Below are 27,261 nucleotides of genomic sequence, written 5' to 3'. Positions count from 1 at the left end.
GTTTGTTTGTGTGCGAAATAACTCAAAAGTTGTGAACAGATTTTGATGAAACTATACAGGAAAGTTGAGAATGACACAAGTAACAGATGATTACGTTTTAGTAGTGATCCTTGAATTTATGGATTTTATGAAGGTTTTTTTGATATGGCAGGTAGGGTGAATGAACTTGGGAGTTCAAGCTGTGCATTTTGAGAGGTTTGCATATGCACATTAAATGGCATACTCTAGTTTCTGATAGGGTGAGGCGCGCCGTGCAGCTGGAAGTTGATGACGTAACAAAGGGCTTCTATGTTGGGAATTCAGGTGAATTTCAGCATGCATATATATGTATGGGTGGAAATCACTGATCTCTATGGAAGAACAAGATCAGTGGTGGAAATTTGGCAGAGGTCTGTGCTCTCAGAGTGCTTCTCTATTTTTTTTTTCTCAAAATGTATGTTTTGTCTCAACTTTTATGGTATAGAGCACAGAGCCCCATTTTTTATTTTTTATTTTATTTAGTTTTTTTAATGCACCAGTAATCTCAACACAGCATCATGCAGAGGTTCCTGTAAAGTTAGTAGGCTTGGGAAGTGCACAGGGGAAAATGAAAGCTCATCTTACGGATTTGGAAGATTGGGTGAAGTCCAGTCTATTCAATATGTCTGTACTACCATATGAAAAGTTTTTCATGTAATAGATATCACAGAAACATCTAAAAGGACATTCGGGTCAAGTTGCAACTAACAAAAAATGTAGAACAGGATATAAAGAACCGGATCCTATATAAAGAAGTCTTTCAGATCCATCTTGCAGCGGGGGAGTTTGAGATCACTGTAGAGAAGCAGCAAAATTTGCATTGTATATTTGATAAACTCGGTTGTCTTGAAATAGTTGCAATGACATTTGACACACTTCACAAGCAAATTTGCAGGATCATTTTGTATTGGTTCTATATTTTGTGGAATTGTGAATTTCTTTTTATGCTTTATACATGTTTGGCACTTATCTGCATCTTGTGTAAGAAGAAATTCTTGAAGAATATCATATCAGGCATGATAAATGCAAATAGGGCAATTTTAGAGCACAAAGTGGATGTCAGCATTATAGGCTCAGAACACAAAGCCAGATAATTATCTTACATCCGGGTGACATTCAAGTCACGTAAAGAAGCTTGAAGCCTAAGATAATTGAAGCTTGCAGTGGCAACAAAAATATGAGTAGAATTATTGTGCCCCCCCCCCCCCCTCGGCCTTTTAGGGTTAAAGGATGCACAAAGTAGTAGTACTTGTATATACAACTGTTTATCATGTATTAAAAAAAAGAATTTACATGAGATCTTTTAATAGTACACACATTGCAACAGAGAGAGCTCAACCCTTTTTTTTCTTTTTTTTTAAAGGTATACATTGTACATGTACATGCATAAAAATATACAAAGACCAACCTTGTAGTCCAAATAAGGGCTACAGGGGCATATCTTCTTCTTTAAAAAGCTTCATTAGTACAGTTTGTTCAGTTTTATTTTATATCTGCATTTTCCATGAAAATCGTACATGAATTATGGAGCATGTACCTGTACTTAAAACAAAAGTGAACATAAATCCACAGTATGATAATCATCGTAATCTTCAGAATAATTGAACAAATACATTGAAATCAGGGAAATCAACAATATGCTTATTTTTTATATGAAAGAAAAAAGAAAAAAATGCATCAACTAGTCAAGAATCTGCAAAATAATCCTGAAACACTATATTTGAAAGGGTACCATACCTCATTAAACATGTCGGAAGAAATGCATAACGCGTTGTCAGTGAGCAAAAGTAGAAACCAAGTAGTTGCGCTGTATGCTTTCTCTATTCTACATCTGAGGAAGTTTACTCTTTTACTTATCCTTTAAGAAGGTCAACTTTATTAGAGAGATCCTGCATCACTTGAGTATTCTTGCGATCTTCCTGCCACGCCTAGATTATTGCACAGCTTCACAGTATGATGTAAGCCTGCAGATTGATTTGATATGCATTGAAATCTTGAGCAGATTACATGGATGGCCAAGCAGTTGCTTTCAGAGGGCATTAACTGTAGTTTACATGTAATTGCACATATACTTGAAGGTTTTAAGGAAACAACTATGAGAATTGATTCAGGAGAATCCAGTTTATAAGTTGATGCAGGTTAGGTGAGAAAAGTTACTTTAGAAGTGGTTAAGATACCACTGAACTACAGTTTGGATACAAGACTAGATCGAAGCCTCGGTCTCTGATTGTCAGTACTACTATTAAAGACTGCCAATACCTTTGGAGGTGATTTTAAGGGAGTATCTTAATGAGCGATGAATGCTTGCGAATTCAGCAAATCTTCCGTTTCGTCAGGGATTGTAAACAGTTGCAATCAAATCTTTTTTTTTCTTTCTTTTTTTTGTCACAAACCATATATCTTGTCTGCAACTTGTTGCAAAGAAAGTTTGAATGAGTTAAGAATTTCCTTGCAACAAGAAAAGCTGTGTGTGACAATCAAAACTATTTGCAAATTTGATTGCAACTGTTTATGAGTTTTATTGCAAATGCTTACGAATTTGATTGCAACTGTTTACGAACCCCTGTGAAACCTAAAATTCACCACATCACAAACATTTGCCGCTCAGTGAGAAGCTTCCTTTAAATTTCAGAACCGCTACAAAATATCTATTATATCATAGCATAATATAGATAAGAACAATTTTATGCAAGCCATTTATATATCACCTTCAGGCTTTAGAAAATAACATTTAAAACAAGTCCAAAAATGATGAATTTAGCTTCATACATTTTCAACATTCATTTGATGTTGTAAGAAGGAAAGCATGTTATGCGGTGATTGACGACCAAGCCATTCTACAAAATGGTGCCAAGGGAGAAACCTTTAGAATACATGTTCATCAATTTTCCTGTATCCCACTTTACTGTGAAGAAGATTACATGCGCATTACTTCTTCCGACCCCTCCCCCCCCAAAAAAAAGTAAATAAATAAAAGATGTGTGGTCAGACAGCACAAAATTAATATCTGCTTTATTCTTGAAGATTGAATCTGGGTGCATGCAGAAAACAACAGACACAAAGTGTAACGTATAAGTCGCTCCGATTCTATGCCAACATTTCTGATTATGAAGTATATGTTCAAGAATTTCAGATATTTCACATTAACCATCTTTAAATGCAAACAAATACGTGTAAAAGACAAGATAATCATAAGTACACATTACACATACACAGCTTCCAACATGAATCTATAGAATCTTTTGAAGAAAAAAAAAGGTCTATATAGTAATTTATACTTACAGAGACATATTGTCCTTGATTTCAGTGGAAGGTCAAGATCTTGTGACATGCAGATTATGGGAGCAAAGCCACACATTTTTCTCTTGAAGGTACCGTTTACCAATGGGAGCAGTGATTAAAAAATGTTTGAGTTATCACATTTGATGCATATGTGTAGGTCAGTAGTATCACAAAACATCCTACCGTATAAAAACGTTGCAATAAAGCCTAAGATATAAGGATATATCACTATTCTTCTCACTAAACCATAACTGTAGGTTTACCAGGTATATATCATTTCGTTAGTCAGCATTGAGATTTATAAATTCATCGTATAGCTATACCGTTTTGGTATAGCTATACTGTTCTGATATAAATTTTTTGCATCTGAACACCCTGATACTTTGCCAAACTTTGTAAGGACAAAGAAACAGTAGATATTGGAAGAACACTCTATTGATTATGCAGACCATGGCCAGGTGGTGAAAGAACCTCCCCCACTGAGCTCAAGAGGTAGAAAAGGCTCTCAAGGAAATGAGCAATGGGAATAAAGTCTCATGGGATGGTGACATTCCAGATAAACTGTGGGAAAGCATCAGGAAAATCGGAAAGCATCGGAAAAAGAGGGGATACCTATTCTTTGGGAAGTAATGGTATGTAGATTGCTGTAGGAAATAGGAAAGGGGCCAACAGCAGGGGCAGATCAAGGAATTCTGTAAAGGGGGGGGGGGGGAAGGGGCGCAACTAATATTTCTGGTGCCACTTCCGGGTTTCATTTCATTTTTTCTTTTTTATTTCTTTTGTTTTTAACGAAAAATAAAGGGGAGGGGCGTGCGTCGTTTGCGCCCCCCTCGCTGGATCTGCCACTTAACACATTGGTGAAGAACAATATCTGTTCTACTTCCAAAGAAATGAGATTGCTCTGCTAGCTGCCACCTAGATGCTGGCATCTGCATTGCACATGCTGCCTCATGTATCTTGTTTTCATGTACATGAAGTGCTGATGAAATCTGATGACACACACGCTACACACGCATGAGCATAGCCAAGAAAGCCCAGCCTGATATTGGTTCAACTAATATAAGATATACACCATTTACACACAAAATATGCAAATCGCATATTTGTAGTTCCTTCATTCCTTATATGCTACTGAAGATATTTTTCATGTGAAATAATTGTTGTCCATATTTTAACCTGAAAAAGCACTCCGATCAGTCAAATCTGTATTAGTTATTAAACAGGAATAAAGTCTCATCATAATCTGAAATTACGAGAGTCTGGGAGATTCATGAATTATTTAGGGACTAAATGGAATGATCCATTTCAAGAAACCTGTCTCCAGCACATGTTGACGGGAAAGCTTGAAAGCACCAGAGGTTATTTTCCAGCAATGTCTGTATTAGTATGCAAAATCATGAATAAAGTGTGTCAAGCCATAGTTTGCTCAGATTGAAAGAGTTGATGTAATCGCTCTGTAATTGGAAAACGTTTCTCAAAAGAAGGATTTATGAAGTAGCTAAATATGCTCAGTACAAAATTGCTTGGATTGACCTCTTCAGATGTGCATAGTGCTTGTTGATCAGCTTGAGTCTCTGATAATGAATTATGCTGTGTACAAGGTGAAAACAAGAATTAAAAGTGTGATTCTGCATGAGTGGGGACACTGTGGCATAGTGGATAAGACTTTCAAGGTATTGTTTACCATTGGGAGCAGTGATTTTGAAAAAAGGTTTGAGTTATAACATTTGATGCATATATGTGTATGTCATTTGTATCACAAAACATCCTACCATATACAAAAAAAAAAATGCAATAAAGCCTAAAATCTATAGATATCACTGTTTTTCTGACTAAACCATAACTGTATTTTTATTACAACTATTGTTCACATTTTGCATATTTTAACAGTACTAAACATTGATAACAATGATTAAAATTTTCATATTGGTTGTTTCTGTCCCTAACTCACATTTTAAAACTATTTTGAAGCAATAGAGATGGGTTTTTGTTTCATCTGCAAATGGTAAATAGTGCCTTTAATATCAGACGTCCCGAGTTTAATCATGTCAAATGCCCATGTCCGTGGACAAGATGTTTTTACCCACTATATGTCCCTCTTGACCCAGGTGTATAAATGGGTACAGTCTGGCAATGCCAGGGTGGTAATAATGGCAGGGCCCTCTGATAGAGCAGTGGCAACGCTGAAGAGGCTGCCCTCGATGAAGTAGACCATATTGTTATTTTGATGTTTAAGTTAGTCAACTTGAAATAGAGTAAAATCAAATAAACAGAATGGCAAAGGTCTCACAGAAATTGTAGACCTTAAAGAAGATGAAATTTGTGACACGTCATACACGTTTTCATGAAACTTGTGATGTCCGTAGCATCTTCATTTTCAGTTGAGGTGAGATAAATGATGTGGAGGCCCCATTAATCTCCTGTTGATCTACACACAAATCTTGACATTTCTCTCCGGGGTGAGATCGAGAAGAAAAAAGCTTATATGCTTCTCTTCAAATTGTTGTTTTGTTGTAGTAAACCAGCAGTGGTGACCAGCATGGACGTAGTGTTGAAAAGATCTTAAAAATTACTCAGAAGTATACAGGGTACCAGACCTGCAGGGGTCCCAGAGTACCGTAGGGTCTTCGTCAGACACCTTTGTATTATTACATAAAGAATAGAAGTTGTTTATGACAGTTACATAGCAAACACAACCTGTTTTATGCACCTGTGGGGCCATCCAATCGATGTAATGGGAGTCAAGCATGATCTGATGGGAAATCAAGTTGACGCACTGTCTGTGAAGTCCCAAAGTTTTAAAAAGTGTGTCTTGACATGGATTTTAATATTGAGGCTTACATCGCAAGCGACTGTAAAACAACTCGCTATGTGGTGTATGATCTCCGATGAATCTGAAAATATGAAGGTTGAATTGAATAGACCAGTTCGTAATTCCACTTTGCGCATGAGCAGAAAAAGGTCATTTGTACCAACAGGCATTTTGGTTCATTATTTCACTGAGGTAAGCATCTGTGCTGTGATGATTATTTATGTGATCCTTATCTAAATAGTGCTTGCCAGCACATCCACCTGACAGCAATGGTTTTTGGCAATATCAAAAGAAAAAGGTTGTTATTGTATTCAATACGAAACAATGAATTAGATGCCTGCTAAAGTGTCAACTGACGGACTATTCTGGCCACCTGGTCTAAACTCAAGTTCATACTTTGTTTGAAGATGAATTCCATAAATTGTTATGTCGGGCAAGCTTATGCATTATACCGCATTGAAAACGAGTGAAGTGCCTATTAACCAACTGAGAAAAAAAAGAAAGGTCATTTGTACCAAGGTGTACATAAGCTAATTACGAACTGGCTTATTGTTCATGATTGCTTGCACCCTCAACAGGTTGGATCATTGTAGTGGGATATTTTGCAGATCCCTGAATCACAGATATGGCAACTGCACTGAGTTCACAGCACTTTTGCAAGGCTGATCTCTGCTACCCTTATACAGAGATCACCACCCCCCCCCCCCATCTCCTCTTGAGAAATCTGTTTTGCCTACCAGTATCCACCAAAAATTTGATCTAACCTTATGTGGCTCATCGATGAAATACTTGGAGGTCAAGTTTGGAATTCTTGCTATCGCCAATGATGTAAAAAAACTCCTGCGCACGCTGAAGAGCTCTGTCACAGGTGCACTGTGGGATTCCTCGGCCCCTTGTTCGCTTCCGGTTGTCTCACGCGAGTCGCAGTTCCCATACGATTCAGTGGAGTTCTTTGTCTGCTTTTCCATGGTTAACCCTTTTTATCTTGGCTATAATTCAGCTTAAAAGAGTTAAAAGTGTCTAAGCTTTACTGATTTGCAGTCACTAGAGTCATGTTCACTACTGCAAGGCTTCAATGTGCTGGTCACATGATGGAAAGCGAAGAAATCTTCAACAAAAAATACCTCTTTATAAAGACAGAGCGTGATGTAAGTGCATGTGCAGCCAAAACCAGGGCAAGTTTGTCCCATGAGCTATCCCATAATGCATCTAAAACGCTGCTCTGCACACAGCACCTACGTATTGGTGATACCCTCAATTACCGGTACATCACTAACCTTAAATGCAAATCTTCCAAGCATACCCCCTGCAACTTTCATAACTCCAAAGATAGAGCAAATGCAAGACGAAAGTCATGCTCAAACTTTATGGGATCGGGTGTTAAACAAAGTAATCGCATACTGTCTAGAGATAAAGAATCGTAATAACAGTGACAGTTCACGGTCTGACGGAGTACTTCACCCCCTTAAAACAAAACAAAACAAAAAACCCACAGTATGTTTTATAGGGAAGTGGTTGATTTTTTTTTTTCTTGAGAGTTTCACGTGATGACATGAAAATTTTGACCTCCCTTTCAAAAAACAAAGCAAAACAGAACTGTATGAACAAGCAGGGTTTTTTTTTTTTTCAATGTTTGGCAGTCGGATCATCCTCAGGGATGTGTGATGAATTAAAGTTGTTCCAAAAATTTTGGTATATGTGACAAATCCCTCATGCAGACCAAAGAAGTATGACCTCAAGCGATGCCCCAAAGGCCAAAGGTACTGACAATGCAAGCATTATGTTATGAAATGTGCATAGAATAGGCCTTTGGAAGTTGTACAGCTGAAACAATTTTGTAAACAACAAAAGAACCCAACAAATGAAAGAAAATTGTGTACACTGCCTAGTGAAACCTTGACAATGAAGTGTAGTGACGACAACATAAAAAGGAATGCTCTTACAGCACCAAACCACCGAGAAATGTTGTTTCTGGGACTTGGTTGGCTAATTCATCTTGTTCCGATCAAGTATAGTGACTGCACAAATGGTGCTGTGTGCAGATATATATTGTAGCAGAAAGAGCCCTATTACATGTGAGTAATTCTTGGCAATTTTCTATAGTGCCTTATGAAACCTTGAAAAAAGAAAAGTAGTAGCCACAACTGTAAATAACAACAACAACAACAACAACAACAACAACAACAACAACAACAACAACAACAACAACAACAACAACAACAACAACAACAACAACAACAACAACAACAACAACAACAACAACAACAACAACAACAACAACAACAACAACAACAACAACAACAACAACAACAACAACAAACTAACAACCCCCACCTCCTCCCCTCCCCCCCCCCAAAAAAAAAAGAGAGAGAGAGAAAAAAAAAATACTGTGTAGCATCAAATCAGAGAAATGTGTCAGAGAATTAGCTGGTTATAATGCATCTTGTTCCAATCAAGTATAGAGAGCAGACAAATGGTGCAGTGTGCAGATATCAATGTAGCAGAAAGATAAAGTAGTTCTTGGCAGTTTGTTTCAGGGGTTGCTCTCTGGCAAAAGTAATGCTGTCCTTCCTGCTGCTTATTTGTTTGTTTGTCTTATGAAACTTCAATACTTAAAACGTTATACAAATTTCAATGACGTTTTCAGGATAGGGTTTTTTTTTTTTTTTTTTGTAATAGAAATACCGTCAGACCTGTCTATAGCAGCCACCCAAGGGAGATGAATATAGGGGCCATGGTCATTATAGATGGGTGGCCGCTAAAGGCAGGTTCTTTTTGTTTGTTTTTTACACTGAAAAAGGCCATTATTTGCTAATTGCCCATTAGTGTACACACAGCAAGCATGTTTTTCACTAATGTTTTGTACCCCCCTTCCATCTTGGCATAATTTCTTGTTCTCTTGTTATATTCTTGATAGGACATTCACCATCTGGCCATTGATAAGGGAGAAATGGCCCTAGCGACAGTTGCCAAGCAAAAAGCAGAAGAAATTGAACTGGAACTACCCTCCACATCTGGGACAGGTATGTCAAACTGCTGTGCTGCTTTAAAATATTCTTGACTTAACAAGGAACTCAAGATTTTGCAATCAGTAAGCATTTTGATTATGATAGTTCTCATGCATGCACTTATCAGGATGTTGTTAATATGATGAAATAGGATGAAAAATTTCCATGGATTATTATTATTATTATTATTATTATTTTTGTTTTATACCCCCAGCCAAACGAAGTTTGAAGGGGGTATATAGGAATCAGCGGACGGTCGGGCGGTCGGTCGGGCGGTCGGTCCGTTGCAAATCTTGCGTCGCGAACTACTTCCTCAGTTTTCAACTGATTCCCATAAAACTTGGCACAGATGTGTGCCTTGGGTTGTAGATGTGCAAGACGTATTTTTTGACAGTACCCAAAAGTACGTTGCCATGGTAACGGCATATTATGGGCAAAAATGGGTACAAATCTTGCGGCGCGAACTCCTCCCACAGTTTTTGATCAATTTTTATGAAATTAGGTACAGATGTTCATCTGAATATGTTAATGTGCAAGACACATATTTCCGCAGTGGCAAAAAGTGCGTTGCCATGGTAACAGCATGTTATTTGTAAAATATAGGGCAAAATGCTTCATGGCAAAACTGCTTCATCAGTGTTCTTCCAATTCTCATGGAATTCATATTGAATGTTTGTCTTAGGATATAGGTCAGCATGACACATTTCTTGACAGTGACAAAAAGTATGTTGCCATGGTAACAGCTCACATATTATGAGCCAAAATGATGGAAAATTTTGTGTTGCAAACTACTTCCTCAGTTTTTGCCCAATTTCCATGAAACTTGGTACAGATGTGTGCCTTTGGTTGTAGATGTGCAAGACGCATTTTTCGACAGTACCCAAAAGTATGTTGCCATGGTAACGGCATATTAATGGCAGAAGATCAAGGAAAGATCTTGCGGATTTAACTACTTCCTCAGTTTTTTGACCAAAGCTTATGAAATGTTGTTTTGACCAAAGCTTATGAAATGTTGTTTGGCGGGGGTATAACCAGTCGCTGTAGCGACATTTCTAGTTTTTTTTTTTTTTTTTGGGGGGGGGGAGGGGTACTACTTGTGAAAATGCATGCTACAATAGCCACGGATACACTTTTTTTTTGGGGGGGGGGAGGGGGAAACAAAAACACCCTTAAGATCAAAAGTCATTGGACTTTGGCTACAACTGCCATTTTTAGTTGATACCTTCAACTGACAGTAATTTGTTTTAAGGATGCACTCTGCAATGCTAATTAGATTCATATTCTCATGAAATGATAAAGGTATAGGGTCAAACCAAAAGGTCACTGCACCATGGCCAATATTGTAATTGTTCAGCTGTGCTTTTAGTTCGGAATGTCTAATGCTGATAGAATTTCATATTGAGAGAAGAAATGAAGTTGCATCTGCTTCACCGATATATAACTAGGGTGAAAAGCTAAATATCATGTTCAAAAGTTATTGAACTTTGCTAAAAATGTCAATTTGATCCAAACATGAGCTAGAGATGTCCATTTTTAACATGATTTGGCAAGGAATCAAATATGTACATAATTGCTCAGATAAATGCTTACTTTAATTCTCTATTTAATTGCAAAGTGAAGTGACTTTTAATAGGTAATGTAGTTTATTGAGTTTGAATGTCTCTTGTTGGTAGGTAATTGCTGTTTATTTCAGTTCGATTCAAATCAACTATTTCCAATATCACATTATGGCCCAGAGTGCCTGGAAAGCATTAGTGTTGGATAGAATTTGTGTGGTTGGGCTCAGATCTTTTCTTGTCTGTCACTTTCTTGTATTGTTGCAGATGGGATTTTTGTCTTGGTTACTTAATACCATGATTTCTCCTAAAGGGGGAAGTCCAGACGGTTCTCATAATTTTACATCATGTAGTACATGCACTCCGTGTATAGATTTATGGAATTTATTGTGGTTCTTGGTAGAGAAACCAATACATTGTAAGACCCAAAACAGATTACACTCTAAATAAGGATGATGACATAGGAGGCTCGCATTTTTCCCAAATGTAGCCATGTAATTCCATTACAATACTGCTTGCTCAACAAGTTCACCTGTGTAGAATTTATGCATGCCTTCTTCTTTTTTGCTCTGCTTCCTTGAGCCCCCACTCATGCATTCTCATGGTGAAGCTGCCATGTCATCATCCTTGTTCATTGTGATTTGTTAGATTTTGAAAACATTCTTATCCCTCATCCCAATCACTATAAATTCTGAAACTCTGTTCCCTGTATTTGATGCATCACGTGTTACGCATCACGTTGTGTAGCGCCACCTCACGTCCACTCAAGGACAGGCACAGAGAAATGCATGAACTGTGTGTGCGTGTAAATATATTCATTCCCATGCCACTGCATGTTATACCAAGCATGCGTGGCATGCTGTGCTAGCAATAGCGTGTACATGTACTTCAGTGCAGTGCGCAGTGCAGTGCAGTGCAGTGCAGTGGCTAGCGCGTGCTAGCTCCAGCACCAAAATTATTTCCACTTTTTGGCAACCCAGGGTACAACCTTTCTAAAAAAAATAAATAATTCAACAAAATGGCTGATTTTTATTTGGTACCCTGGGATACCATTTATGTCATCATTTAACCAATTTATAGTTGTTCAAATGCAAAAGTCTGAAAATCATCCGGAGGTCTCCTTTAAAGGTAGGGAATCCCATTTGCATGCCTCAAATGAAGAGTTGTATAAATACAGTGGTATGTTGAAGAGAGTATCATTTTAGGTACTCCCATAAAGTATTGAAAGTGGAAGGTAACATTTAGTACATTTTTATTGACCGTTAGATTTTGAATTGAATTTTTTTCGGGCTCACCGTAAATTCCAGTACATTACTAGGCTACCTTTGCAGACCCATGCACTGCATGTGTGTCCATCATGTATATTTTGTGAAGAAAGTTCATCAAAACTTACAAACATTTCTATATACATTCTTGCCACACACTCTATATGTTATTACATCAGCTTTATACTTTTAGATTTGTGTTTATAGATAAAAAATACAGAAGACTGCAACAAAAAGGCTTAAGTGTGGCTGACACACAGAACTACTGAGTAGATGAGTTTTGTGCATTATTCAAATTGTAGATAACTGTTGACTTCCAGATTTCTCAGCAGTGGCCTAAACAAGTCCCCTGAGGTTCATATTTAATGTTTTGCTGCATTTTGGGAGGTCTGTAAAAGGTATCCCCTACCTTTAAAGTGCAGTCCATTTTCTCAAAATAGTGATATCTACGATGTATAGCAACCACATGCATATTTGGGGAGACCAAGATATCGTCGTCTCCACAAGTTTCTCATCGGCCTGTTTGTAAATCTTCACTCAGTTTCCACAACTTGTCATGTGAAATTTAAAAGAAAAAGAAAAAAAAACTGCATTGTATCCTTCACATAAGTGACTTCAGTCATGTGGTTACTGTCTTAGCCCAATAATCTTGTCTTTTGCTACATGTAAATTATTGACCAAAAACACAATCGTGTACAAAGCAACGGGAGAATTATGATATGATAAGATCGTCTCTTCTAATTTTCATACCGGTACTGTGAAACTTGACATTTTCATGGAGTGGAAATTTTTGTGCATTTGGCGCGATATGAAACCAGAGCAAAATAAAAGCACATCCGTTTTTTTGTTTTGTTATATGTTCTACTATTTTGTGTTTGGATTCTGCATAATTAAAAACAAGCGAAAATTATCTTTCCTGGTTGGGCGCAAAAAATCACTTCCGTGAAAATTTCTTATGTGAGTCTGATGAAGCCACCACCAATCAGTTACTCTTTGCTCTCTCAAACGTAAGGGACTGTATAGTATTGGTTGAGGTGAGGATTCAGCCTTTAATTCTTTGCAAGTTACTTAAAAACCAGTTGATGAAACGTTAAAGAACATACAATTCTAAGAGGAATTTAAAGTTCATTTGATAAAAATCGGTTTTGAAATGGCTGAGATATCTAAAAACAAAGTAAAGCAAAGCGATACTAATAAAAGATGGGTCCCACCTTTTGTTAGAATTATGCTTTGTTTTGGATACCTCAGCCATTCTAAAACCAATTTTCATCAAATAGACTTTTAATTCCTCTTAGAATTATGTGCTCTCTCATGTTTCATAAGAGGTTTCTCATTATCTCAAAAAATAGTCACCAAAAAACGTTGGAAACCTGTAGCCCCATCTCAACCGAAACTGTATCATCCCTTTAAATAAAGTAATAAATCTCATGCATATTGTTTATGCAGTTTCAAAGCCAATGTCTGATGGAATGACCATAGGGTACATGTATCTGATGATGTACATATTTCCAAAATAGATGTTAAGATTGGTAATTGTGTGACTTCACTAAAAAGTGTCAGACTTGATTTATTGACTGTCTTTTGTACATTGTGTTTTACCTCGTTACGTATGCAGATAATTACGACTCGGAAGATTCGCTCAGTGACGATGTTGTCACAGACGGATCATACTCCAGTCTGGAGGAAAAACGAGAGGGAGGGGGCCGGGGTGCTGCCTCGGCGCTGCAAACAGATTACCGGCGGGCTCCTCTTTTGAGCTCAGAGAGTCCCAGAGGCAGATTACCGGCAAGAAATAAGTATGTCAATTAAACTTTACAGACTCTTTTGTTGGAATAATTCCCACAGTTGTTTGTATTACAGAAAGATGAATAAGTAACAGAAAAGGACCTCTCTCCGAATCGTGTCATACTGAGTACTACTGGACATGACGTCAAATTTGCCTCTGCTTGTTTGGTCACTAGTTAGTCGCACATTTTGTACACAAGATCCCTGCTCCAAGGCTACTTTACAAGATTATGAAGGGAAATCCAGCTTTGCAATATTTGGTGGGGTTGTTTTCTTAGATGATTTAAGACTTAATTTCTTTTAAATCTGAATTTTGCCTTAAAAAGTAATAATGCTTCTGTGATTCAGAAGCAAATAAACAGAAGTAAGAGGAAAAAAAAATAAAGAAAGGCTGAGAACTTGTTTTTGATTTTGTTTTTTTTTTGAACACAGTGTTTGACAATCAAGAATAGAGGTGATTTGATCTTGGGGGAGAAAGACAGTAATTTATTTTATGATGCCCTTTACATTCAGTCATACATATTTTGCCATCTAATCCCCCCAAAAAGACATTTGGATGCTACGCTGTAGTTTTTTACACCAGCAAATTTAAGTGCTAATGCCAGCAATATGTCTCAAATCTAAACACATCTCCCTCTGTTATCTTCATCTTGATGATTGCAACATTTGCTGTTCTGCACTCTTGTTGACACACACACACACACACACACACACATACACACCCACTGGCAATATGACTTCACTGCACAGGAGTGCAGAGGATGGACATGCTGCTACCAGGGTTCGAAAATCTCGGTTGGATGTCGAGGCCTGGCACAGAGCTGAAGAACGTATCGATGAAGCGTATCGTCACGGGTAAGTGCGTCCTCCTAATCGGTCTAGCTGGAAGCAGCACCAGAGCAGAGGTAGAGAGTAGGAAGTAGAATGTCATTTATCATGCCACTGGAAGCATTATATTTGTTAGTTGTCTGTCTGTCTGTTCAGCATAAAGAATCCAGTGGGATTTTCTTGGTACCTCACCCAGGTATGATACACAAGGTCATGATGCTCTAATCAAATTTTGGGCACAGTCACACAAGGTCAAAGATCAAAGGTTACTGAACTTTGGCTAAATGTGTCATTCTACAGCAGCTGCTGTGATTCCGTCTACAGTCGTCTAAAAATGTCCAGTTGTAATTTGATGTGGCAGGAAGGATAGAAATAAATAAACTTATAAATCATTTTTGTGCAAGATAGTGGTGTAAGGTCACACATCAAGAGCAAAGGTCACTAAATTTGCACACACGCACACACACTCGCACCCCCCACACACACAAACACATGCACAAAGTAATTTCACTTTATTATTAGAGCTAGGAATGTCCAGCATTGATGTGTTTGATATGATGAATATGTGTAGTAATGGATGAACAATTACATGAATATGGTGATGGTGTTAGGTCAAAGGTCAATGTACTTTGGTTCAAGAAATATGATGTTCAAGTAGCCAGGAATGTCCACTTGCAATGTTTTGTAAGAAGGATGAATATAAATCAGCAACGCGTTGCCTGCAATGACAATACTATAAAGGTAAAAAGTCAAAGTCAAAAGTTACCGTTAAGCAAAAATGTTATTTGCTGGCCACAAGTTTCACTACTTTTAGTCCAATATTTGTATCGTCAGGTGTAATGGATACACGGAAACAGGAAGATATTTCCATTTACAGAGAGGATGAACGGTCAATCCTCTGTCAAAGGTCAAGACCAGTGAGCCTCATCAGGTTGTAAATTTAGGGCCATGTTCCGCTGGCAGATTTAGTGATTGCATAAGAAGTGGGGTTTTCCCAGTATACTTTTCAAAGCAGTGCAAGTACCGATTCAATAGTCATGTATTTTGTATGCAACATTGTATACCTAGAAATTTTTCATTTGCTGTGCATGGTGTATCTTAAAACATTATCTATTTGGGGGATGGGGTTGCAAGGGTTAAATAGGAATTACTAGTGGTCTGTATCATCTCTATCATGATCATTTTTTAGTGGCTTTTTTCTGCCTTTGTCACAAAGTTTCTGAATGTGAAGCAATGAGAAGATCGTGTCATGTAATTTACTTGTGCAGCTGTTACCTATATCATTGTCTTTAAAAGCAGGTCAACTCAAAAAGTATTCTATATTGTATTTTGTGCCCAATTTTTGAGGAGACTTCTGCTATCACGCTTGTTAGATCCTACATTATATGTGACTGCCAGATCAAACCCACAAAAAGTAGGCTGAAATGAATTTCCCCTTTTCTGCATAGTTTAAATGAATAAGCTCTAAGTTTTTAAATGATATATAAACTTGTTAAGATTGGACCATCCTATCCCATTCAAAAAGTGATTGAAATGAGAAAGAGTCAGGAGGTGCAATTTCATAGAAAAGGGAGAAATGACAATCTAAAGACTGGGGTCACTTAGGCGTGCTCTGTAGAACCTTGGACCTACCACACATGGACATACATTCAAACACCTGTTTCCGTGAAAAGTGTCACAGTAACATTTTAAAGATGCTTTCCTGCTTTGACCTCATTGTGCATCACCAACAGCCAGCCCAGAGTAAAAACAAGATGGCATTTTGAGATATATAACAACTACAGTGGACTCCAACTACAGTGGACTCCCGAAGTCCTCGGGACCGGCAGTTTTCTTTCGTTATAACGAAATTTCGTTATAACCGAATGAATAAACAATAAAAATACATAGAGTTGATAATGTTGCGGCCCTAAATTTTATTTCGTTGTAACCGGAATTTTCGTTATAACCGTGTTCGTTATAACGGGAGTGCACTGTACATGTTCAGAAGATAAAAACTCTCTTAAATCAAGAAAAATGCATATGTGCAGTTGTAGCATACTTTGGGAAATCATCTTTCAGTTAATTTCATTTGCGAAATACACATATACTTTACGAGAGAAAGCAAGTATTTCAGCAGGTTGGTTGTAATTTGTGAGCTATTTTTCCCATTTTTTGCACATTGTTTCATAGTAAACATGGACAGTAATGGTAGACGACATGTATGTCTTACCATTAAACAACAAAATTTGTCATGATTTGAGGTTTCCTGCTCCCCACCATCATCATCGATTTTTCCAAAGGCAGTTAAGTCTGAAAAGGCGCCCCAAGGAAATAAAACCGAAATGAGGGAAACGGTTCTCTTGTCACTGATGATGAACAATTACACAATCATCATTGTCCAAACATTTGAATGTACTCATCAAGATGCACATAATCAGGTGGCAGTGATGCAGGGCGGATCAAAGAAAGACCTCCGTTCATAGTCCATGTGTGTGGTAGGTCCATGGTAGAACTTATCAATGAAAGCATATTCTATTTACCAGTAAAAGCAGTGCCTGTCAAAAGAAACAAAAATATATGGTTAAAAAAAAACCACCCTGGTAATATCTCAATATCAGGATTGTTTGAAGCCATCAAATCTTGACAGTAGGTAGAGAAAAGATTACTCTCCCACGTCAGACAAACTTTAAAGATTTGAGACTGTCATCAAAGTGACATAGTTTGATCATTGCAGAGAATCCTAGTCTGACTTTTTGTGAGCTTTGAGCTTGGCAATCACGTATAAAAAAGTTTCCTTGGATATGGATCAAGTGCTCAATTTAGATTTGCTCTTTCTGCCCTTATGATGTCTTCAATAAGCAAGTTTGTAACTGATTATTTTATGATGGGTTGAAATGCAATTGTTAATCTTAGGCTTAAAACATCCACCCCATGTATGAAAACACATACTCTAAAGAATATCATGTGGATGTAACCAGGGACTTGAGATAGCTTCATACAAGGCTATCATCGAACAATAAACCACACTTTTCCTTTGCCTATTCTTTTTTTTTTATTATTATTTCTCTCTCTCTCTTGCTACAAGAAGCCCATTCACCATCAGATGAGTGGGCAAAATCAATTTTCTCAAGAAGCAAAATTCTTAAAATTGACGTCCCTTCATTTTCTCTTTATGTTTTCTTTTGCTGTGCAACAACAACCAAAAAAACAAAAACAAAACAAAACCACCCCACACGCAGCATGAATTGGGTAAGCAAAATCTATTCCCTTGTCAAGCAAAATTGCCAAAGAAAAAAAAAAAAAAAATAACATGCCTGTCACATGCCACCCCTTTTTTTTCCCTCCTTACATGTGTTAGTGATGCCAATGAAGACAATGGTTTGGTAAGTGGTGCTACGGGAATCGCTGCCATACCAGGAGATATCTACACTAAGGTGCTGACGGACAATCCATTCGGTTGGGATCCTACAGGTGAGTTGATGTTACAAAATGCTCTAATGCTGCCTCAAAGGAAATGGGTAGTGACGCAGTTCCGCAAGGTAAGCAGCCAATTTACTGGCTGTATATGAAACTTGGCAGAAGGAGATCTGATGTAAGAAGATATTTCCCTCTCATCCCCCTCCCCTGCCTTACTTTGCCATGCTTTCTACACAGTATTTTTTACAGTATTTTTGTCGAGCCCGCCGGAGGTGAGGAGGGAGACTAAGGGATCACCTGCAGCGTCTGTCCGTCCGTCTTGCGTCTGTAACGCTACAAAAACTTTGTTCTGAGTGCTTCAATGTCAATCAAACTTGGAGTGCAGTGTTTATGCAAAGTTACACATGTAACCAAAAAGGAAAGTCACTGTAAGGTCATAGGCAGGGGTCAACAAACTTTAAAGGGCCAATGTTAAGTTTTCACTGCGCGTTTCGATTATGGCTCATAACTTTTGATTGGTATGTCCACTTGTGACCAAACTTGGATGGTAGGTGTCCCTTTAGGGGTTGAAGCTCATCACGAGGTCAAAATTCACAGTATTGGGTCGACAAACTTTTAGGGGCCTACGTTAAGTTTTTACGGCACATTTCGATTATGGCTCATAACTTGTGCTCGGTAGGACTGTTTGCGACCAAACTTTGGTGGTAGATGTCTCTTGGGGAGTTGAAGGTCACAGACAGGGGTCAACAAACTTTCAGGGGCCAATGTTAAACAATCAAAATTAGATTTTTACAAATGTGTTGTGGTACATTTGTGGGTGAGACACATTTCGGCACTTGCCTTGTATACAACAAATAATGGAAGAAAGATTTGTAGGTTTTTATGACAGGTTTACTCAATCAGGGCTTTGAAAGTGTTGTTTATGGTTGCCTGTATGATGCTAAGCATATCTATTTTCTTCATCTATTCCAGTTAATCCTCTCCATATTTCCAGCATTTTTCTTAATAATTGTCAAATTGGATAATTCAGACATCAGCAACAAACACATTTGACCACCAAATTTGACAGTTATGCAAATATGGGAAGATTGTTGTTGTTTTATAGGTAACGCTTGCTTACACACACAACTTAAATGCCCTTCGTTATCAAGTAGATCACCAAACTTTGGTGTAAAGAAGAGTTCTCGTTGTACGGGATTCACTTGTTTTGTGTATCAGTCAGACACCTTAAGAAGGGTCACCTGTAGTTCTAGGCATAATCAGCCCTCGCCATGATTTTCATGCTTTTTCTTTGGCAGGTGAATTCTGTATCACTCGCTGATATCTGAAACGGAAAGAGTTTTGATATTGTAAATCTCAAGAGGTTTCTCTCAACAACAAAAGAATCCAATTAGGTAGCTTTCAGGGACTCTCATATGACCTGATAAATATGTTTGGAAGTGGAGCAGTCAGGAGTTATGTTAATGGGTCTGACAAGGACTTTCTGTGACACTCGGGGAGCTCACATTTTAACACTTCAAGGAGTTGACTATTAAACATACAAGTAAGAGTAGGTGAAGTGTGTGATTGACTATTATGTACTCCTGCTATTATGCTTGTGCCATATGTCATATTGGCCAATACTTAGAGAAATACGTCACAGCAACTCTTATGATTCAAGCCTTCTGGAAACTTAGATTTGTTGGAGGTCTTTCGTCCAAATGAAAATATGATGTTGAGATCTGTTAAGAGAGTGGTTGTTTATACAGAGTGGCAATTACAAGATTTCATTTTTTCTTTGTTTGAAGTCTTGTGTTATTCAGAGGTTACCTTTGCCTTGGACTTTGTTTAACCTTTTTTTCCTCCTTGTGCCTATCTGTACCTTTGGTGCATGTTTACACAAATGCCAGTGCCCTATAGTGGCACCTGTTGATGCTCTACTCTCCAATATTGGGGCAAAGTTTTTACTCCGGTGCTATCTGTACACCATTCTTTGCCTTCCTTAGAGGGTGCGACATCGCCTGCTGGCCCGGCGGAACATCAGGGCCGTGACGCGGAGAATGAAGAGGCGGACGACGACAAGGAAGAGGAGGAGACAACGACTCTAAAAGTTGTCCACTTTGGGATGGTGTGAAGGCAGAATGCCGAAATGCATTCCACCAATTTTATCCATGATACCATACTTTTTGACACGACTCAACTGTGCAAAAAAAAAAAAAAAAAAAAAAAAAAAACCTGTGCCAAGTTAAAGTACACATTAGCTCCCATGTCACATCAAATGTACGGCTCTCTTTGATGTTCTGGTCTGCCTGTGAGCCTGTCAAATTTTTCTCCAAAATGTACATGTTTGCATAAGAAATGTGTTGACTAATGCTGTAATAACAAGATATTCGTTTGGTAACTACGAAAATGTGATATATTAACCAAAAAGGTTCGCCTGAGTCACGATCTCAGAACTTACCCGTTCGGGGTCAGGCTAACTCGGACCCAGACTCGGGGACAACTCGGCCTCGCTTTGACGGGGCCGAGTTGTCCCTCTGGATTGTACCGTGTTGTACTATAGGAGCGCTTCGCGTTCTGGCTGGTCGCAGTTATGGGCTGAGTTGATAAAACGAGTGCATCAAAGAACCTCTTTGGCGCGTGTGCAATATGAACGTGCACCTATATAGAAAATATGGCGACTATGAACTGCGTATGTATTGTCTGAAAAATGGCCGATGCTTTGAGCATCAATTGGCACGAAAACCTCATAGCATTGTACACACTGTCCAAGGTCTATTGCATAGAGGTTAAGTCTCAACAGAACTTTGTATTTCGTAGGGCAAAACCAATAGATGGGTTCTGAGATGATGAAATTGTCACTTCAGATTAATACACACTTCAAGTGCAACTCCATCCCATGCTTATATATGATGCTCATATATTGTGAAACAACAAAAAATCAGAATGGTAGAGATTTCACTTTGTAAAAAATGGATCCTAAAGGCGAATGTTTTTGGAATTTTGAAGGAAGTAGGAAACAGTGGTATTAGAAAGTAACACATTCGTAATTTGATTGTGGAACTGCACTTTATGGAATGGGACAGTTATTCTACCAGTGAAATACAAACAATAATGAATTTGTATTTGTATCAGAATGGCACATCACATACTTCATACTTTATTGGGGGGTGACACGGTCGTCACGATCGCGCCGTCGACTGCGCGATCATGACGAAAATTGGCACAAACATTGCCTATGACGTAATCATAAGTACCATGAAGTTAATTATTCAAAAAAATTATCATTTATGCTAAATTATGCTAATTTGTGCATAATGATGAATAAAATCTGATAATTTGGTATGAATCACTAAGTAAAGTTCAAAACAGGCACATTTTTGTGTAAATATTCTTTTTAGTGTCCATAGCAAATGTAAGAGACAAAAATTGTGGCATCAGAAAAATTTCTGAAGTATTTTATTGTTTTTTGAATTTCTTACGTATTCCATTGTTCTTTCGACATAATGTTTTCCATTGTTTTTTCGATGAAATTTGTCTGCGACATTGTTCGGAACAGGAAAATATGTTATTGATTGATTTTAATCAATAAAACCACCAAATAATCATGCTTTTATGAAATGTGAGTGTAAGCTTAGTTTGCATTGAAATTGTACACGAATTCACGTTTTTGAGCAATTTTGGGTCTGACATGCACATACATATTTATGCGCAACTTCGGAACCGCGCTCCCGGGCATCGCGATAACGATACATCGCGCGGAACGTGCCTAGTTAGGGTTAAAGAACTTTTGAACTTTTGTGAATGAAATGTTATTTGTAATCACGTTTGATCTACTTAAAGGTAGTGCAGCTTTGTACTTTTGTGCATAAAACAATTGTACACATTTATGTGCATCAGAATAGTGCTGTACTGTACTTGTACACATACAGTGGTTATGGTGCACACATTTTACATTCGTCAGCTCGAAAAAAATCAGCACAAACAGTCTAGACATGTAATTACTTGCACTAGCTGTTACAGAATGGTGTCACGTGACATTCATTGCACTGATATCTTATAAATAAAGTCGTTAATATGTCTACATTAGGGCCTATTACCTTTTCCATAATGCTGTTCCTTTGTGAATCAATCAGTTATTGATATGTTTAATTTTGTTTAGAATGTCAAAGCATCACTTTTTTTGAAAAATTATCATGTGTGACTGTTAAAGAAAAAGATAGTTTGGAGAACGAAAACACAACAACCGTGTGATTGCGGTAAACATCTCAATGGACGAAAAAAACCCAAGGCCCGAATTCTCAAAGCTGGAATAACTATTCCGCGGAATAGTTATTCCGGGAAATAAGTTTTTCCACCTTTGACAATAGATTCCGGAGAAGAAATCGCGTCATTTCACGTCACGAGGGCCTGATTTGCATAAGAGGCGTAATAAATCGGCGAAATAAGCGGTGTAATAAAGTTATTCCACCTTTGAGAATTCGGGCCCAAGAATATCAAATTTGGAGTGTACCACTGTGTATTCTTATGCAGTGAAGTTTGATGGAGACTTTGGGGAAGTCTTAGTGTGATGTGTGAAAGTGAATGCCACTCCATTTACCATCAGGCTCATCTGCATATGCAAATGAGGTGTTGATGTCATCATCTCAACTTATACGCTTGAACAATGAACAAGCAAAACCACAAAAGTTCCCTAAGTTTCTTATTTCATGCGAAATTTGGCTGGAACGTCCATTATTGTGCTTGATTTCGCTCCTCCTCATCAGGTCAGTGTGAATGTGTTGCAAAGGGGTTTCCCCTTCAGTTTTTTCTCAGGATAATTTATTCAGTCATCATGTGACCAAGCATAGGAATTACATGAGTGAGATTGCCATTTCAGTGATCACTTGTAGCAGTCGTGGTAATACCAACATAATACTCTGTTTGACATTTTGGCAGCTCAATAGCTAGTCTTTTGCAAAGGCAGCTCGCTGTAATTTGAGGACACGCACACAAAGAGCAGTGGACTCGCACACACAGTGCGTGAGCAGAGAGCTGCGAGTGTAGCTCGCTCCAATCTGATCGCTTTTGCGAGCGAGTCCACTGCTCGCTGTGTGCGTATCCATTGCAAGCTGCCTTTACAAAAGGCTACTCAGTAGCGAGCTTTAGATCTGTGACATGAATGCTGAGATGCCTCTACAATGCACAAAAAAAAAAAAAAAATAAATGAATAGATGTGTTCTGCATATTCTGTTCTGTTCTTTTTTATGCCTCCGCCAACAAAGTGGCCGGAGGCATTATGTTTTCGGGTCGTCCGTCCGTCCGTCCCGTTTTGTTTTTGTCGATATCTCAAGAACCGTGTGGTGGTTTTACATCAAACTTGGTATGAGGGTATATCCTGGGGGGATGATACTTTGTTTGGATTTTAGGGTCACGGGGTCAAAGGTCAAAGGTCACAGGTTATTTTGTGAAAAAAAAAGGTTGAAAATTCATGTTTTTCTCCATATCTCGCAAATGGTTCAAGGTATCTTCATGGAACTTAGTATATATGCTTCTTCCAACGGGCAGTGATTATCTAGGGAAGTTGGGGGTCATGGTTCAAAGGTCAGGGGGTCAAAGGTCAAGGTCAACTCCTCAAAATATCACTCAGTACTTTCCTTATATTTATGCAATGCCTGAAGGTTTTTGTTTTTGTTTTAACTTGATGTATGCATGTATTACCCAATATATATTCTGTGGGAAGTTTCTTGCCAAAAGGTCAAAGGTCAAAGGTCAAGTGAAAGTGCTGAATTGCACTTATCCCTCCATATCTCAAAAGTAACTCAAGGTATCATCATGAAACTTACATATTTATGCATGTTCAACCTAACAGTGATTCTCTTTGGAACTGTGAGGTCAAAGGTCAAAGGCCAGGTTTAGATAATGCTATTTTCCCATTTGATACTGAAATTATACTTTTTCTCAATACCTTGAAAATTACTCAATGCATAAACTTATAAAAGGGTCAAAAGTCAAGTAAAAATCATCAGTTCCCCAAATACCTGCACTCTGACATTTTAATCATTCATCCAGTTGAACCTAGTTCTAGGAAAGTGAACATTCAGCACATTTGTGGCAAACGGGGAAACCTGTCATTTTAATATTTTGCCAATTGTGTGAAACTGTCATCACACATTGTCAAGACATTGTACTATAGACCTATTAGGAGAACCATGCATTATGGCGGAGGCATATCAGTCGCTGTAGCGATATATCTAGTTTATGTCATATACCAAGCAAAAGAAGGTTTAACAAATGTTAAACAATGAATTTGCTGCTGTAATAACAGCAAATTCTGTCCACTGGTGTATGGTAAACTGTACTCGTCCTGCAATTGGAACCTCCACAAGGATATGTAAACCCAAGTGGAAGAGATTTTTTCAAACTTGAATAGTGTTACATGAAAACACAAGAGTTGGCCCTGGCATGATACAGTACTTCACAATATGTGCCTACTCAAGGCCAGGGATATTTCTATGCTTCTGAAGTTATAAAAGAGATCGGGAGGGTTTGGTGGTGTAATTCTGCCACTATCATATTTGATACCATGCATTTTTGTTTGTTCGTTTGTTTGTTTTTAATGCAAATTTTGTAAACCAATTATGAAAGTGGAAATAACTGAATTGAGATGAAATGAAACTAATTTAAGACCCAAGTTAAACTGTTCTGATACAGCCATTCCTATCATCATTGGGACACTCAGTGTGTGCACAGAGTTTAGAAAACATAATCTCTATGTAACTGTACCATATTGTACTATCATAGAGAGGGAGAAATCTGTCTTGTATTTCCTTTTATGTGAAATCTATGTACATTATTGTGTCAATGCTGTATAGAATGAATTTGTCATTTATGTGTGTAACATAAGTTTGTGGAATTGTATATATACTTGTATATTCAGAGTCATGAATAAATTAAGAATATCTTTATGCTACAAATAAGTGTGTGTTGGCATGTTCTTTGATATATAATTAGCTGATTTATGCCTTTGTTCTGTAAAGTGAAGGATGAAATGGGACATACTTTATGATGTATGTTGATGCCAGCTTAACTTGATATACAGAAAGAACAATTGATTTTGTATACCGGTATATTGTTGCAAATATTGCCAGTGGCTTCATGTGCAAAATTACAGTTTGTCCTCGATTATCCGGCCTCCTTTTATCCGGATATCTCTATTATCCGGACGCGTTCACGCAGTGAAGGACCCTTTTTTTTTCATCCAAAAATTGAGAAAAAAAACCAGTGACTTTGATATCTTTTCATGGATCTATTTCACTAATTTCATAAGATATGCATGATAGGTTTTTCAATATCTAATGAGGTAAAACATGTATGATTTTCACATAAAGATAAACTTTATTTTTGTGAAGAAGGGACTACAATTTTGTGCAGGCTAGCATAGATTACACCACCGTTGCGGGGTACGCTATACCTGCCTAGCTGCCATTGCACCGAAGACCAGGACGGCAGCTTGGACGGCAGCTACTACATATATACATTAACATTGTGTCTCCCATATCCGGCCAATTCGCTTATCCGGATGAGCGCCGGTCCCGACATGGCCGGATAATCGAGGTCGAACTGTATAATATTTTGTATTTATATTTGTGCACATTTAACTGTGTAGTTTGATGGTAGCAATACAAGGGAGGTGGGGATGTTAAATCAAAGGCCGAAACCAGAAATTATATCAATTTGTGAACGTCTGAGGAATAAATCAAGCAATCAATTTTGATATACTGTAGTCTAAATGCAGTGGAAACTTTCTTTTTTTTTTTCTTTGTAATTCATGATGAGGTAGGTTGACAACAGATGGAATTGTTGTTGCCCATTATGCCTTCTAATACAATATTTCAATGCTGTTTTCAGTGTATGCAATATAATATCATTTGTAGATATGGTTAATTTGCTACTGCAGAATGCGATAGCTTTCACTGCCTTCTGTCATCTCCTACTCTGTTTTTCCTCCGCCCCTACTTCCCGCTTTCTTTCACATCCCAGCTTTACCTTTTGCAATAATTATATGACTTTCACTCATCTACCAGGTACATATTCTGCACTACCTTGCTACCTTGCATGTGCAACAAACTGTGCGTGTATTTTGGCCCCTCACAACATTCAGTGCATGAACCTGTTGCAATTTTGCAACTTCTATATGCACATGTTCCTACATAATTACATAGACGTGTAATCGCTGACTGTATGCAAATGTTTGCGGAGATAAACAGAAACTGGGACTGAAAGCGAAGAGATAACGGCTTAAGAAAAATCCTGGCAAAGATTTCTTTAGCAATGCAGTTAGTCATACAATTTTACTTTTAAATTAGTGTCGTGGGAGTTAAGGACAGCAACAACAACAAAAAACAAAATGCTGTTTAAGAGATCTGACACAATCGCGTTTACAATACATGGCATCTTCATTGCGTGTTCGTTGGCGAAGTGTAAAAATAGAAATTGCGTCTGTTTTTCTTTTTTTTTTTTAAATAAAGGCTTTTGGAACATCATGGATCAGAACACACACGCCACACACACACACACACGCACACACACATACAAAATCCATTTAGATTTGCTCGTAATCGCATATTATAGCCGATCGGTGGCATTACATGTCATAACGGTAGCAGAATTCCAAGCTTCATGATTATGTCGATGAAATTACTCTATTAGGCCTGCTGCGCAGCTCTTTGCTCTTGACAAGTATCATTCATGGTAAATCCACAATATTTATCAAAGGCTTTGCGGCGCTGTGTTCCTCATCGAATATAGACGTGGGTAAATTCACGTGATACAAAATGTTACTTTCCGTTGGATTCCAGGTGGGAATACCCGGGTTTTAAAATCGATTCAGTGGAAAACTGTTACGAGGTAAGATGAATTTATTGTCAAAAGCCAATTTCTTCCGTTTCCTTTATACAGTGTAGGTGGCTATCCTTGGATGATCTTGACAGCATTAGGAGGGAGTAGACTACAGTTGGTCTAGGTAAAAAGGAATCGGCGTTTACACGATTTCAGCGGGAAAAAAAAATCATCAGTTTGACTAGCTTAATGATTTTTGTTTGGCTGGTAATTTTCATAATGTTTGTAAATGCCACAGGCTATTTTTTGCCAGAGCTAAAAAGAAAGAAAGAAAGAAAAATGAGTAAAGAATCATCCACTATTCGGGGTGGGGTGATATCTACATCAAATTGCAACAATTGCACATCCAATTTCACTTCACGTTCTTTTATCCGCTGTTATACCATTCTATACTTGTACTTCCGGTTCTTTTACATCTGGTAAGTATACTTGTGTCATCTATCTCTGTG

At 37.9% G+C, this 27,261-nt stretch overlaps 1 protein-coding gene across 1 annotated transcript in view; it reads left to right on the top strand.

Moving 5' to 3' along the window:
• Positions 1–21,332, top strand: part of LOC140229613 (WD repeat-containing and planar cell polarity effector protein fritz homolog) — an 81,260-nt gene extending 59,928 nt beyond the window's left edge. The window contains exons 22-26 of the mRNA XM_072309864.1: positions 9,030–9,135; positions 13,557–13,737; positions 14,477–14,581; positions 17,895–18,007; positions 19,939–21,332. Of these exons, the coding sequence (XP_072165965.1) occupies positions 9,030–9,135; positions 13,557–13,737; positions 14,477–14,581; positions 17,895–18,007; positions 19,939–20,066 (633 nt within the window). The 3' untranslated portion in view covers positions 20,067–21,332. The remainder of the gene's footprint in view (positions 1–9,029; positions 9,136–13,556; positions 13,738–14,476; positions 14,582–17,894; positions 18,008–19,938) is intronic.
• Positions 21,333–27,261: the final 5,929 nt, after the last annotated feature.

Source organism: Diadema setosum, chromosome 1, assembly GCF_964275005.1.
Source record: "Diadema setosum chromosome 1, eeDiaSeto1, whole genome shotgun sequence".
NCBI lineage: Eukaryota > Metazoa > Echinodermata > Echinoidea > Diadematoida > Diadematidae > Diadema > Diadema setosum.
This window is presented reverse-complemented; position numbering and strand designations above follow the sequence as displayed.